The 15,088-nt window shown below is 58.1% G+C and overlaps 3 protein-coding genes across 3 annotated transcripts; 1 reads left to right on the top strand and 2 right to left on the bottom strand.

The window, feature by feature from the left end:
* Window positions 1–470: 470 nt before the first annotated feature.
* On the bottom strand, window positions 471–2,296 carry C8A04DRAFT_10942 (putative mfs transporter protein; the record flags this gene model as incomplete). The annotated part of the gene is made up of 2 exons (XM_062776770.1): window positions 471–1,826; window positions 1,880–2,296. 2 exons carry the CDS (start codon window positions 2,294–2,296, stop codon window positions 471–473), a joined length of 1,773 nt encoding a protein of 590 aa, XP_062638533.1.
* Window positions 2,297–3,537: 1,241 nt separating this feature from the next.
* On the top strand, window positions 3,538–12,417 carry C8A04DRAFT_10878 (putative polyketide synthase; the record flags this gene model as incomplete). Its single annotated transcript, XM_062776746.1, has 2 exons — window positions 3,538–8,791; window positions 9,419–12,417. 2 exons carry the CDS (start codon window positions 3,538–3,540, stop codon window positions 12,415–12,417), a joined length of 8,253 nt encoding a protein of 2,750 aa, XP_062638532.1.
* Window positions 12,418–12,962: 545 nt separating this feature from the next.
* On the bottom strand, window positions 12,963–14,045 carry C8A04DRAFT_10911 (uncharacterized protein; the record flags this gene model as incomplete). The annotated part of the gene is made up of 1 exon (XM_062776759.1): window positions 12,963–14,045. The coding sequence occupies one exon, from the start codon at window positions 14,043–14,045 to the stop codon at window positions 12,963–12,965; it is 1,083 nt and encodes a 360-aa protein (XP_062638531.1).
* Window positions 14,046–15,088: the final 1,043 nt, after the last annotated feature.

Here is a 15,088-nt window from a genome sequence, read left to right as displayed (position 1 = left end):
TCGGTAAAGAAGGCCGGTGTCCTCCGTATTACTTTTTTTGTTGTCAAGAATCGCCGTCTTCGGTCCTAAGCGCAGACCGAACGGCAGCTCGGATCCGCTACGATGCAGCAGCACATGCAGAGTCGCTTATCCTCCACAGATCAGGTTAATAACACATGCTGTGAAATGAAAGTTCTGCTTGCTTTGAATTATAATACGCATCAACAAACGCGAGTGCTCTGCATGGTCTTTTCAAAACTGGTCCGGGTTTCCCAGTGCCGTTAGCCTACTCTTCAAAGGTAGTGTACCACAAAAAGCTTCAGACGGTGAGTGGCTCCGGGCCGCGCCGCGGAGAAAGCTTGAACGAAATAAACTTTATCTGTCCTTCCACACCAAGGCTGTGAATCCGACCAATAAGAATAGAGTAAGCCCGTTACGACGTCCCCACATGATCCCTCCGATTCCCCAGCTTTCCCCCAGATCCCCACGATCTACGCCTTGCTGGCCTCCTCCTTCTTCTGCGCCCTCTTGTCCACAATCTCCTCACGCTTAACCGTATGAATGTTATGCATCCCCAAGCCCCAGTTAAACAAAAAGGTCGTCGCAACAACCGCAACACCTAGATACATAGCCCTGTCCACCGCGTCCGTGTAAGCCTGCACGACCGCACCAACGCCTGCCTGGTCCAGGCCCAGATGCCGGATCGACCTCGCACCAGCGCTAATAACCTCACTCGGGTCGAGCCCAATAACACCCATCTTCGCCTGCAGCTCCTTGCGCAGTTCGTTGTTGAAGATGGTGTTGGCCACAACAAGCCAGATGGCACTGCCCATGTTCTGCATCGACAACACGATGGACACGGCCTTGGGCATCTGCTTCAGCGCCACAATGTTCTGCACAGCCAACATGGGCCCCGACACGCTGGCGCCGATACCCGCGCCGATGAGGATCTGGTAGCCCACCCACTTTCCGACCGACGTGGTTGGAGTCAGCGTGGACAGCAGACCGTAGCCGATAGCGGATAGTGCACTGCCGGCCATGATCCAGGGGAGGTAGTATCCCGTCTTTTGGGTGAGTGCGCCGGTGAGGATGGTGGCGACGACCATGACCATTGTTTTGGGGAGTAAGTGCACGCCGCTCATGAGCGCGGAGTCGTTGAGGATGGCTTGGAAGTAGATGGCGAGGTAATAATCGGCGATGAGGATTCCGGGGACGCTGAAGAAGGATGTGAGCGTTGCCGAGCGGATGACGCGGTGTTGGAGCATGGCGAAGGGGACCATCGCGGTGTCGCGTTGCGAGCGCTCCCAGAAGAAGAAGAGGCCGAAGGTGACCACAGCGCCCACCAGCAGGCCGATCACCACAGAGCTGTTCCACGCGAACTGACTGCCGCCGTATTCGAGCGCTAGAAGCAGCATCACAGCTGCCGGGCTAACCAGTAGGAACCCGCCCAGGTCGAGCGACTTGACCGCCGTGCCGAGGACTTTGCGAGCCGGCAGCTTGGGCGCGGCCTCGGGGACGACGTTAAACAGCATGCCAGCAGCAACGGGAATGCCGAGAAACAGGTTAAGGTAAAAGATCCAGCGCCACGAGACGCCAGTCGCAAAAGCGCCACCGAGAATGGGACCAAGCGCGAAACCCATCTGGCCAATGCCCATGTTGATGCCCATGATTCTGGGTCGGCGGTGGGCGGGCAGGACGTTAGCGACGATGGTGGCGTTGCCGGTGAAGATGCCAGCTGAGCCCAAGCCGGCGATGGCGCGGCCGATGATGAGCATCGTGGAGGACTGAGCGGCGCCGCATAGTGCTGAGCCGACCTCGAAGATGAAGAGGAACACTAGGAAGGACCACTAACAGACAGTAAGTTAGTGTGAACATCAATGTGTATGACCATGCGACTTACCTTGATCGAAAAATGGCGATAAATGTTCCCGCTCAAAGGCTGGAACGCAGAGCTCGCAAGCGTGTACGCGCTGCTGTACCAACCGATATCAACCAACGAGTTGAACTCGGACGTAATAGGCGGCGTGACAGTCGACACAATCGCGATATCGAAGAACACCAGAAAATACGCGGTCACAACAGCCGCAAGAATCGACGCGAGCTTGATGCCCTGCGGCCACGGGTGTTCTGGCGAGGCGGCAGCAGGTGCGGGTGCGGGGGCGGGTGGCGTTGGTGTTGTTTCGGCAGCCCCCGTCTCCGAGTCTGTGTTATCATTTGTCGTGGTCCCGTTTGCAGAGCCAGGCTTCGAGTGCACCTCGCTCGAGAGCTTCTCCTTCTCCAAGGCCATGGTTGCTGCTGCGTTGCTTTGGGGTTCCATAACTCACTTGCTGACACACTGATTACTGTAGCCGTAAGCTGTGCCGGCAGTTGGGTGGTAGTCTGCGCAAAAGCAGGAGAAACAAAACTGGCTCGGTCGTCGAGAAAGAAATCCAGCCCTAAGACCAACTGAAAAAAGGGACTGATGAAGAGGACCACGGAAATGCGCAAACACAGTTCGATTTCTCAAGCGGAATTAAGACTTAACACCGCAATTACCGTCCCTGTACCGCGCTGGAACCGAGAGCAAACACCGAATTACGATTATGTACCATTCCAGCGCGGTTATGTGCCGGTTGACGCCCAGTGCAGCGCCAATGTTACAAGGGACCAAAACCGGCAATGAGTTGCCATGAGGGAACCTATCAGAACTTTTCCCGTTTCTCGCCAACAACCAGTTGGGCAACCTCCAAACGAGGGACACACAACAGATTGACGAATGCAAGAAAGTTGAGCCCTGAAAGGGTGCTCGGGGGAGGGTTGACCCGTGTATCCACCAGCTGTCTGATCCCGATCTCCACCTGGCACCAGCTGAAATCCGGAGTCCAACCGGAGTACTACGGTAGCATTTGGCGGAGTTTCAGCCGGCGGATCCACAACAGCCTTTCAAGGCCGGTTCTGTATCCGCTTACCTCCGGGCGGAACCGACTTGGCGTTGGTAATTACACGACATGTACCTGTTGCAGGCGGGAGGAATTCCACGGGCCAAGGCACACCACACCAACCTTATCAGCTGCTGTCAGCAGCCCGAGATCGAGGTTCTAGGCCGCCGACCCGGAGCGTGGTCCGCTTTCCGGTCAGCCAAAGAACTCCGCTCGATCCCGGCGCCGTACCGGCCGCTGCCCGGCCCGCAAGAACTCCGCTGCCACGATGTCCGCCATCATCCACGCGAAGACGTTCGGTGAGGCCGGTGGGTGATGTCGTATTGTCGCCAAGGCTGATTTGATCAGGCTGACTGACGGCTGTTGTTGTGGCTGAGAGGGGAAGTCTGAAGTAGTATCACCATGATAAGTGTCAATAGTTCAAGTTGACTTAACTACAGGTTCTAGAAGCTTGTAATTACATCCGTCTTTCTTTTTTCTGCGTCCGTCTCTCAACGGCTGTCCCTGTATCTCTCTTTCTCTGAGGAAGTTTTGTGTTCAACACAGTAAAAATCAGGGCTTTTCAAGTCCCAACCATTCATTCTTTGATTTTCCCATTTGTCTCAGCCTCGCAAGCCCAGCCTCAAGACCAACCCTCAACATGGTGAGCAGCTTCGCTTCCGAGCCCACCGGGCCCAACAATGGCACCGCCGAGTCAACAATCCTGGTTTTCGGCAACTACATCGGTACAGCCGACACCAAAAAAGCCCTCGACAAAACCGTCCGCCAACTCTCCCAAGGCCCCCACCGTGACTGGGTCCTCGACACCATCGCCGAACTCCCAAGCTACTGGGACGCTTTAGTTGCCAAGGTCCCCGAGGTAGCCACCGCCATCCCCGACACCCCCAAGCGCCTGGTCGATCTCGACTCCTGGTTCCGACATGGCACATCCGACCTCGCCCCCGATGCCACCGTCCCCCGACCGGTGATCGGTCCCGTGATCGTTTTGTCACAGCTCACGCAGTACTGGCGCTATCTCGAGCTGACGCATCCCGGCGGCGAGCCTGTGCCTGACGTCCTCGCCAGCCGACTGGCGTCATCCTCCCCATCACAACTCCCAGCCTCGCTCGGCTTCTGCGCCGGGTTGATGCCCGCCCTAGCCGTCGCGAGCGCGCACAACAGGCAGGAATTCCAAAAATACGCCGCCGTGGCCGCCCGGCTGTCGATGCTGGCGGGCGCCTTGACCGACGCCCGCGAAGTACAGGACAGGGAGGAGAGCGAGAAAGGCGGGACGGTGTCCTTCGCGGCGGCGTGGGTTGGTCAGAAGCAAGCTGATGAGCTGAAGCGGATTGTTGGGGAGCTGTCGCCTGATGCGTACACGGCTGTGGTGTATGATGAGGCGCGGGCGTCGTTGGTCACGAACGAAGCGACGGGGCCGTTGTTGGAGAAGAAACTTCGGGCTGCGGGGGTTATTGTGGCTGATACCGACTTTCGGGCCCGGCTGCATGATCCGGATCCGGCGAGGGCGGAACACATTGATCCGCTGCTGGAGCTTTGTCGGGAGATGCATGGTCTGCAGTATGCTGATGCAGAGGGGCTGGCGTTGGCGACGTATGACAATAGTGGTGATGGGAAGCGCGTGACGGAGGGGAATATGACTGCGTTGGTGCTGCGGGGTATGTTGGCGCGGCAGGTGGACTGGTTCAAGACCTTTTCTGCCGTTGTCGGTGAGGCCAAGGATTCGGTTGTTGTGACGATTGGTCCGGAGCAGTGTGTCCCGCCAACCTGGCTGAAGAAGCTCGATGGCAGGGCAAAGCATTTTGACGAAATCGAGGCTTCGTCTTCACAGGCGGCGTGGCCGACGGTGTCATCCAGCCTGCCGCTGCCTGCGTCGCAGGCCGTTTCTGTTCCAGCCGAGCCAGCACCATCAACATCGGAACGGCCTCAGCCCCAGCCTGAGTCTAACACGACACAACAACTGCAGTCCACACAAGACGAAGCCTACGCCAACGCCATCGCCGTCGTCGGTCTCTCCATCAAATGCCCCGGCGCCGACGACCTCGCCGAATTCGTCGACATGCTCAAGACCGGCAAGTCCCAACACGAGCTGATCACCGAAGAGCGCATGGAACGCAACTTAGCCTTCCGCACACCCGGCGACCCCGACCCACAGCGCAAATACTACGGCAACTTCGTCCGCAACCCGGATGCCTTTGACCACCGCTTCTTCAAGCGCAGCCCGCGCGAGTCGGCTGCCATGGACCCTCAGGCTCGTATGGTTCTTGAGGGTGCTTACCAGGCCGTGGAACAGTCGGGATACTTTCACGGCCTGAGTGATAGCAAGCATGTTGGTGTGTACCTGGGCACGGCAGGGTGCGAATACGACTACAACATTGAATGCAACGACACCAGCGCTTTCACGGGAACGGGGTCAGCGAGGAGCTTTATCGCGGGTCGGGTCTCGCATTACTTTGGCTGGACAGGCCCGACCATGACCTTTGATACGGCGTGCTCGTCCTCCGCCGTCGCCATTCACACGGCCTGTCGGAATCTGCTGTCTGGCGAGTGCACGGCTGCTCTGGCGGGCGGGTGCAACGCCATTGCCAACATCATGTGGTTCCAGAACCTCGCAGCGGGCAACTTCCTCAGCCCGACGGGGCAGTGCAAACCCTTTGACGAGTCCGCCGACGGTTACTGCCGCGCTGATGGCTTTGGATTTGTGTTCCTGAAAAAGCTCTCAGATGCCGTGCGAGATGGAAACCCTGTCCTAGCCGTTATTTCTAGCACGGCCGTCTACCAGAACCAGAACATCACGCCCATCTTTGTGCCGAACTCGGCTTCGCTCTCGCAGCTGTTCGGGGACGTGGTCCGTAAGGCTGACATTACTCCTAAGGATATCTCGCTGGTCGAGGCCCATGGGACGGGCACAGCGGTCGGTGATCCGGCCGAGTACGAAAGTATCCGGATCGCCCTTGGTGGCCCGGAGTCTGGCCGGACCAAGAACCTCCCGATCGGCTCGGTCAAGGGCCACATCGGTCATGCTGAGGGGGCGTCGGGTGTGCTTGCGCTCATCAAGGTGATCATGATGATGCGCGGTGGTTTTATCCCGCCCCAGGCCAGCTTCAAGAAGATCAACCACAACATTAACGTCCGCTCGGACGATATGATGGAAGTTGTTACGAAGCTGCGCACTTGGGACGAGGACCACAGAATCGCCCTGTTGAACAACTACGGCGCGTGCGGGTCCAACGCCAGTTTCATTATCGCACAACCCCCGAAATCTCTTGCCGGGAGCAGCGGCAAATTGACCATCGGCGAGGCTTCTCAGTACCCTTTCTGGATCCCTGGCCTCGATGCCCGCGCCATCTCAGCCTACTCTGCCAAGTTGGCTGCGTACTGCAAGTCCCTGCCTCCGTCGACGACACTCGCCGACCTCTCGTTCGCCGTCAGTCGCCAATCCAACCGCACCTTGGGGCAGGGCCTCATCTTCAGCTGCCGGTCAAGAGCCGAGCTCGAAGACAAGCTGCAGCAAGCAGCACTCGCATCGGATAAAGCCTCAGCCGCCCAGATCGGCGTCACATCCGTCAAGGCCGAGCGGCCCGTGATCTTGTGCTTCGGCGGCCAAGTTTCGCGATTCGTTGGACTAGATCGCACCCTGTACGACAACGTCGCCGTGCTACGCAAGCACCTGGATGACTGCGACGCGGTGGCCAAGTCTCTGGGTCTGGGAAGCATTTACCCCGATATCTTCTCCACAGAGCCGATCGCGGACACCGTCAAGCTACAGGCTACCCTGTTTGCCACGCAGTATGCCTCGGCTAAGGCGTGGATGGATTGTGGTCTGGAGAGCAAGATTGCCGCCGTCGTCGGCCACAGCTTCGGAGAAATTACCGGATTGTGCGTGGCTGGTGCTCTGAGCCTAGAGGATGCGATCAAGCTCGTTGCGGCCAGGGCCAGGCTTGTCCGTGATTCCTGGGGATCCGACGCTGGCGCTATGATGGCCGTCGAAGCTGACGAAGCCCTCGTCAAGGAGCTCCTGCAGGAAGCCAACGGCTCTCCCAACTCGGACGGCCTGGCCAGCATCGCATGCTATAACGGCCCACGCAGCTTTACGCTAGCTGGTTCCACGGCTGCTGTCGATGCCGTCCAGCAAACCCTCGCGGGTAATGCCAAGTTCTCTGCCATCAAGAGCAAGCGCCTCAGCGTAACCAATGCCTTCCACTCGGCACTGGTCAACAACATTGCAGATGCTCTCGGTGCGGTTGGGAAGGGGGTTACCTTCCACAAGCCGACGATCCCTGTGGAGCGCGCCACGGAGGAGGCCAACACCACACTGGACTGGTCTTTTGTCCCCACCCACATGCACCAGCCCGTCTTCTTCAGCCATGCCGTCCAGCGCCTGGCGAAGCAATACCCCCAGGCTGTCTTCCTCGAGGCCGGCTCCAACTCCACCATCACCGTCATGGCCAGCCGAGCCTTGGCCCAAGCTAATGTCGCAACCCAAGACCATCATTTCCAGGCCGTCTCCATTACCAACACCCAGAACGGCTTCAACGGATTGACAGACGCCACCGAGGCGCTCTGGAAGCAGGGCCTGCGCGTGTCATTCTGGGCCCATCACAAGCAATCAACCCTTGACTACGCCCCGCTGCTCTTGCCGCCGTACCAGTTCGACAAGTCGCCTGCATCCCGTCACTGGCTGCCCGTCAAGTCGGCGTCCGAGGTGATCCAAAAGGCCGCCGAGGCGCTCCTGAAGCAACGAGGTGCCCTTTTGGCTCCTCCTCCCGTCTCATCAACTCTCGATCCCAAGTTGATGGCTCCGTTCGAATTTGTGGGATACCAAGACAAGCACGAAAAGACCGCTCAATTCCGCATCAACACTGCCTCCGAAAAGTTCCACACTCTTTTCGCAGCCCACGTCATTGCCCAGACTGCGCCCATCTGTCCGGGCGTGCTGGCATGGGACCTCACTCTCGAGGCCCTGTTCAGTCTGATCCCCAACTCCAAACAAGACGGCCTCCTCCCCGTTGTCCGCGGTTCCGTCTTCCCATCGGCCCTGTGCGCCAACCCCGCCCGCGTCGTCTATCTCGAGCTGTCCGCCGTCGACGACACCAACACCAAGCCATCGACAACAAAGCAGAGCCAATGGAAAGCCCGCATGTTCAGCCTCGACAAATCCAAAGACGGCACGGCATCCGCCGAACGCTTCCAACAAACCCACTTCGAAGCACGCGTGGACGTCAGCCCCCCCACCTCCGCATCCTACATCCAAGAATTCGCCCTCTTCGAGCGTCTTGTCAACCACACCCAGTCTCTCGACCTCCTCCAGCTCAGCCTCAACAACAACGCCGACGTCGAGGTCCTACAAGGCCGCCACCTCTACCGCGCCTTCACCCCTGTCGTGGACTACGCCGACGTTTTCAGGGGGGTCAACTACCTCGTGGGCCGAGGCACCGAGAGCGCGGCGCGGGTGCAGCTCGACCGGCAGCACCGCCGCACCAACACGTGGCTGGACACGCCACTGGCTGATTCGTTCGCGCAGGTATCCGGGGTGTGGGTTAATCTTATGACGGATTGCCCGGTGGAGGATATGTATGTTGCGAGTGGGTGTGATATGATTATGCGGTCGCCTAAGCATACGGCTGCAGATCGGGCGGGGACCGATGTGTGGCATGTGTATGCGCGGAATGCCAGGCAGCAGAGTGACGCGGCGTATGTGACAGATTTGTTTGTGTTTGATGCTGCGACGGGGTTGTTGGTGGAGGTTATGTTGGGGATGCAGTACCACCGCGTGAGCAAGGCTTTGATGAGCAGGACGCTGGCGAGGTTGACTAAAGATGAGTCGGTTCTGCGTGTTCCAGCCTCGACTTCGGCTTCGACTTCGGCTGCGGCTGTCCCAGCTACTCGGAAGGTTGGTTCGGACGGAGAGAAGAAGAGGATCCGGGTACCGTCATCGTCCGCCTCATCCGCATCGACTTCCTCCAGCAGACGCGACATCACGGACGAAGTGCGCAGCCTGGTGGCCCGGGTTGCTGGCGTTGACGCGGAGGACCTGACTCTGGATGGGGACATGGCTGATTTTGGCATCGATTCGCTGATGGGTATGGAACTGGGGCGCGAAGTCGAGAGGGCGTTCAAGTGCACACTCAACCAGGAGGAGCAACTGGCCGCAACAACACTGCGTATGTTCATCATCTGCATCGAGAACGCTTTGTTTGGAGCGGAAAAGTTGGGAGAAAAGAAGAAGAAGAAGGTGAGGGCGGCCTCACCCGCCTCATCCGTCTCATCATCGTCGACGTCTTCAAACAGGCGCGACATCACAGACGAAGTTCGGAACCTGGTGGCTCGCGTTGCTGGTGTCGATGCCGACGACTTGACACTTGATGGCGATATGGCCGACTTTGGTATCGACTCGTTGATGGGTATGGAATTGGGGCGTGAGGTGGAGAGGGCCTTCAAGTGTACGCTGAATCAAGAGGAGCAGCTGGCTGCGACGACGTTGCGCATGTTTGTGGTTTGTATCGAGCATGCCCTGTTCGGAGCGGACGGGCCGAAGAAGAAGGTCAAGGCACGCTCATCCGCGAAGAAGGTGAAGGCAGCCTCATCAGCCTCATCAGCCCCGACTTCCAACAGACGCGATCTCACCAACGAGGTGCGCGACTTGGTGGCTCGCGTTGCTGGCGTCGATGCAGACGACCTGACTCTCGATGGCGACATGGCCGACTTCGGCATTGACTCCCTTATGGGCATGGAACTGGGCCGCGAGGTGGAAAGGGCTTTTCAGTGCACGTTGAACCAGGAGGAACAGCTCGCAGCAAGCACTCTGCGCATGTTTGTCGCTTGCGTCGAACATGCGCTCTTCGGAATCGATGCGGATGTTCCCTTGGAGGAGGATGAAAGCGAGGAGCTTGAGACATCTGATGATAGCATGTCTTCCGATGGCTCGTCCTTGGTTGTCATCGGTCAAGATTCGGACATTTCGACCCCCGACATGTGCTCTGAGGACGACGAGCCTATTCTGGAAAAGAAGGTCACGAAGGTTGCGGGGCCTGCTGCCAAGGGCACTTCACCACCCGCAGTCACCAACCTGACCCTGTCGCCGTCCGATATTCTCGACGCCTTTGCCGAGGTCAAACTGGCAGCCGACACGCGCATCCACGAATTCCACGTCGAGAACACGGAGAAGGCCCAAGTGGCCGGCAGCAACCGTCTCTGCGCAGCCCTTGTGGTCGAAGCCTTCGACCAGCTCGGATCTCCTCTTCGCACTGCCTCGGCCGGACAGGTTCTCGACCGTGTCCCCTTCCAGCCTCGCTACGGCCCGCTGATGAAGTGTATTTACGAGTTCCTTGAGCGTGATGCGCGCCTCATCGACATCGATCCGGCAACGGGACAAGTCACTCGCACCCACTTCCCAGCCCCGGCGAAGACGAGTGATGTCATCCTCCAAGAAGTGCTCGCCCAGCATCCCGAGTATGTCCAGGCTAACCGTCTCGTTCACCACGCCGGGAAGCATTTGGCCGGCGTGCTCTCTGGCAAGACGGACGGAATTCGCGTCCTTTTTGGTAACCCTGAGGGCCAGGCATTGACAGCGGCGATTTATGCGGACTGGCCCCTCAGCCGGATGAACAATGCCAATCTGCGCGATGCAATCCAGGGCGTGTGCGAGCGCGTTCGTCAGCGAGGAACGGGAGAGACAATCAAGATTATGGAGATGGGCGCTGGCACCGGTGGTACCACCCAACTCATCTTGCCCGTGCTCAAGAAAATGGGAATTCCCGTCGAGTACACGTTTACCGATCTCTCTTCCTCCATGGTCGCTGCTGCCCGTCGTCGCTGGTCGAACGAGTATCCCTTCATGCGCTTCGCCGTGCATAACATCGAAGAGTCGCCCGCCGAACATCTCCGCGGGAACCACCTCGTGCTCGCCGGCAACGCCGTGCACGCCACCCACAATCTCGTCACATCACTGACCTACATACACCAGGCCCTGCGGCCGGACGGCTTCATCCTGCTTACGGAGCTAACCCGCGTGGTCCCCTTCCTCGACCTCGTCTTCGGCCTGTTCGAAGGCTGGTGGCTGTTTGACGACGGCCGCAAGCACGCCATCGTCCAGCCCGAGCACTGGGAGAAGGAGATGCACAAGGCCGGCTTTGGCCACGTCGACTGGACCGACGGCAATCTGCCCGAGAACTCCTACCAGAAGGTCATCCTCGCCATGGCCTCCGGCTCCCAGCTCCCACAACACCTGCCCAAGCCCGCCCTCGCGCCCGACGCCGCGCTCAACAAAGGCAACGTCCCCGCCCGCACCGCCGAAGCCGAGCGCCTCCTTGCCAAATACATCAGTGGCTGGGACAAGCCGCGCCTGCGCACACTGAACACCAGCATCAGCACCAACAACACCACCGGCAGGCGTCCCGGCGCCGTCGTCCTCGTCACCGGCGCGACTGGCAGCCTCGGCTCGCACATCGTCGCCAAACTCGCCGTCGACCCAGCCGTCTCCACCGTCGTCTGCGTGAACCGCCACAGCAGCGAGCCCGTCGCCAAACGTCAACAAGAAGCCTTCACCTCGCGCGGCATCGCCCTACCCCCTAGCGCGCGCGCCAAGCTCCGCATCCTCGAGACCGACACCTCCAAGCCGCAGCTCGGCCTCCCGCCGGCCGAGTACGCGTGGCTGGTGCAGAATGCCACGGCCGTCGTGCACAATGCCTGGCCGATGAGCGTCACGCGCCCGATTACCGGGTACGAAGGCCAGTTGCAGGCCATGCGGAATTTGCTGGATTTGGCACGGGATGCGGTGCTTGCGAAGGGGGGCAATGTCCATCACTTTGCGTTCCAGTTTGTGTCGTCGATTGGTGTGGTGGGCTGCGCAGGTGTGCCCCGCGTGTTGGAGCAGAGGGTGCCTTTGGAGGCGGCCCTGCCGCGGGGGTATCCCGAGGCGAAGTGGGTGTGTGAGAGGATGTTGGATGAGACGATGCATCAGTACCCGGTGCTGTTCCGGCCGCATGTGACAAGGGCGGGGCAAATTGCCGGGTCATCGGAGAGCGGATATTGGAATCCGGTTGAGCATCTTGCGTTTGTGGTGAAGTCGGCGCAGGCTGTCAAGGCGTGGCCTGATTTGCACGGGAGGATGCAGTGGATGCCGGTTGATCATATGGCGGGTGTGTCGGCGGATTTGGTCATGAATCCTGCTGCTTCGCATCCGGTGTACCATATTGATAACCCGGTCGGGCAGCCATGGAAGGAGATGTCACCCGTGTTGGCACGCGCGCTGGGCATCCCGGCCAAGGAAATTGTTCCGTTCAAGGAGTGGATTCGGCGCGTGCGAACGTCGGCGCTGGCGGACTCAGATAACCCGGCCGCGAGGCCCGGCATGGTGGATTTCCTGATGGCCAACTTTGAGCGCATTGCCGGCGGGGACTTGATCTTGGATACGGCGAAGGCACAGGAGCACAGTGCCACGATGGCCGCGGAGGGACCTGTGAGTCCGGAGTTGGCGGTTAAGTATGTGGATGCTTGGAAGAAGATGGGGTTCCTGTATTAGATTGTCTCCTTTCACCTTATCTTTCTTTTGCTGTGCGGGTATATCCTTGTCAGCGTTTTGTAGGGTTTGAAGAACTGCGAGTTATTTTTGTATTTAAATCATGGACACGAGCAAATGCGGAAGTTGTGGTGGCCACACGAGTGCAGTCGACCTTGACGTGCGAGGTTTCGAGCTAATGACAGACGACCTAAGCACAGAACTTACAAAGTTACAAAACAACAGGCTTGTCACTGTGTCACTGGAGCCATGGAATGACGGATGATTTGAGAGTTGGCTATCAGGCCACGGCCAACGCGTGAGGAAAGCCAGGGGGTAATCAACATGTCTAGAAGCTCCCGCTGTTAGAGTTTCACATCACAGAATTAATTATTGGCTGCTAATCCTGCAACATCATGATGGAAAACATGTCTCATATTCAATCTCTCGTGTGCTGCACAACAAAATTACCACGCCTTTTTTCACACTCCAAACCTGCCTCGATATACCACTCCATTTTTATCCGCCTTCCGAGCATCAGTCCTGCCGGCTGTTGGCTGCCTTTCACTTCATGCGACAGCGATTGGTTGGAGCGGCAAGTCGGCGTTGTGATGTGTCGCCGGCTCCGTCCCGGCGGGCGGAACAAGTTCGGCTGCTGCACGCGCTTGGATCTCTGCGTGCTCTTCCAGCTCCTCAATGATCGTTTGGTTACCATTGATGCGGGCTAGGTCCAGGGGCGTCATGCCAGTATCTGAACGCACATCGACGAGTGCACCCCAGTCAAGGAGATGATCAACAACGTCAACGTGCCCGTTTCCCGCGGCCCAGTGCAGGGCTCTCCACTGGAACCCCGACTGGAAGTTTGGATCCGCCCCAGCCCGGAGGAGCCTTCTGACTTCGTGAGCTTGGCCCCATGCAGAAGCCCAATACAAGGGGAAGCCCCAGTTCTCGTCAAGAACGTTGAGGTTGTGCCCCTTAGGGGTGTCGGTGGGATGAGGATAGATAGCGGCGATGAAATGCTTATCCATGCGTGAAAGCTCTTGTCCCTGTTTGAACGAGACGCCGTTGGTCGTCATCCAGGGTTCGATCGAGTATATCATGACGGAACGGCCATCTAGGGACGAGTTTCGAATGTCGCCTTCTTCAACCTGTGCATTGGTGTAGTGATTCAGGACTTGACTATGGATCGTGGCCTCCGACCAAGGTTTTTTCTGGTTGCGGTATTGACGGTAAACGGCTGCCTTGTCCCACAATATTCCAGCCGCTGGTGATAGGTGCTCGTGCAAACACCCAAGGGCATGGCCAAACTCGTGGAGAATTGTTCCCTTATAACCCTCAGCCACCAGATTGGAGAAGTTCATCGTGGGCTCGTTCTGAGCGATTGTCCGAGCGGATTTTCCGAGTTTGGAGCAAGTGGGTTTACTGGTATCGAATGCGACCCGAATGTCCGTGTCACCGGCGTAGTTGTCATCAACAAATTCCATCGTGAGGTTCGCCCACTTTGTCCACTGCTTCGCGTATTTCTTGACTTTTTCGCGCTCCTCCGCGGTTCCGTCAATGAAGCGAATGCGAAGCGTCTGTCCAACCTCCCACAGCCATGTCCTTGCGACAGCGAGACACCCGGTGTCCGATGTAAGCTCTAATGGATCCATATCAATGCAATCCTCCGGATCCATCGCGCAAGCGACGCGGAGAGTCGAAAGAATGAACATCACAGATGCGTTCATGACGTCGCTCAACTTCCTTGCCTGTTCGGCCGAAATGTTAAAAACCTCGACATCGGGCGGCAGATTATGGGTATCCGGGTCGTATGGGACCAGCCACGACATAGATTCCTTCCGACCAGACAGCCAAAGTTAGCCATGGCAAAGGCGCAGGTATGAACGCTAGAAGCCTGTCAGCTTACCTCTGGGTTGGCCTGTTCAGATGCATCCATCACCAGCCCTAGGGGAAGATTTTGCCTGATTTCATTGCAAACGGCATCGATGGAGTTGTCGAACTATTCATCACGCGATGTTAACCGAATAAATTTGAACAAGACAAAGCGCCGGGTTCGATCATTTTATCAGGGTGATGCTGACCTTCCGGCGGGACGATGCTAGCTCCGCATCGGTAGGCGTATCATGGTCAGGCTCGATTCCCTGTCTGCATTAGTGATAAGATTGGAATGAGGGGCGAAGCGATCCCCTACTCTAAACGCCCAATCGCCTCCTATCCAATTCTCAAAGTCCCGGGCAGATGATTCTTTCCACATGCCGTTAAGAATGCACCTTGGCTCGGAGTCTCCATTGGGCTGGTACTCCATACTCTCCTGGCAGCCGGCCTCGAAGTTATTCGCCTCTCCCTATATCGGCAGTTAGTGACCACACGTGCAATTCTTATGCTAGGATCAGAAAATCCACTGAATCACGGCTCCCGCAATACGTAGAGGAGTAGGGACCTACCATGTACTGGCGCCTCCAGAAGAGAGGCAGTCCGCGAACCCAGTGAAACGTCCACAATTTCTCCCTGATGGATGACGAGACCTCCCGACAGACCCCATAGACAGTGCTAGCAAACCAATAGCAGTTCGCAAAGGCCAAAGAATAGTCGGGCTGGAGGCGAGTGGTCTGGTACAGGGTTGACGCGAGATCCACGACGCGAATCTGATCAGCGCCCTCGAACTTCAATGAGGCGAGCGGGAGCGGATAGACCG

Source organism: Dichotomopilus funicola (genome assembly GCF_033296635.1).
Source record: "Dichotomopilus funicola strain CBS 141.50 unplaced genomic scaffold C8A04scaffold_18, whole genome shotgun sequence".
Classification (NCBI taxonomy): domain Eukaryota; kingdom Fungi; phylum Ascomycota; class Sordariomycetes; order Sordariales; family Chaetomiaceae; genus Dichotomopilus; species Dichotomopilus funicola.
The sequence above is the reverse complement of the archived record's forward strand: the minus strand, read 5'-3'. Positions and strand labels throughout refer to the sequence as shown.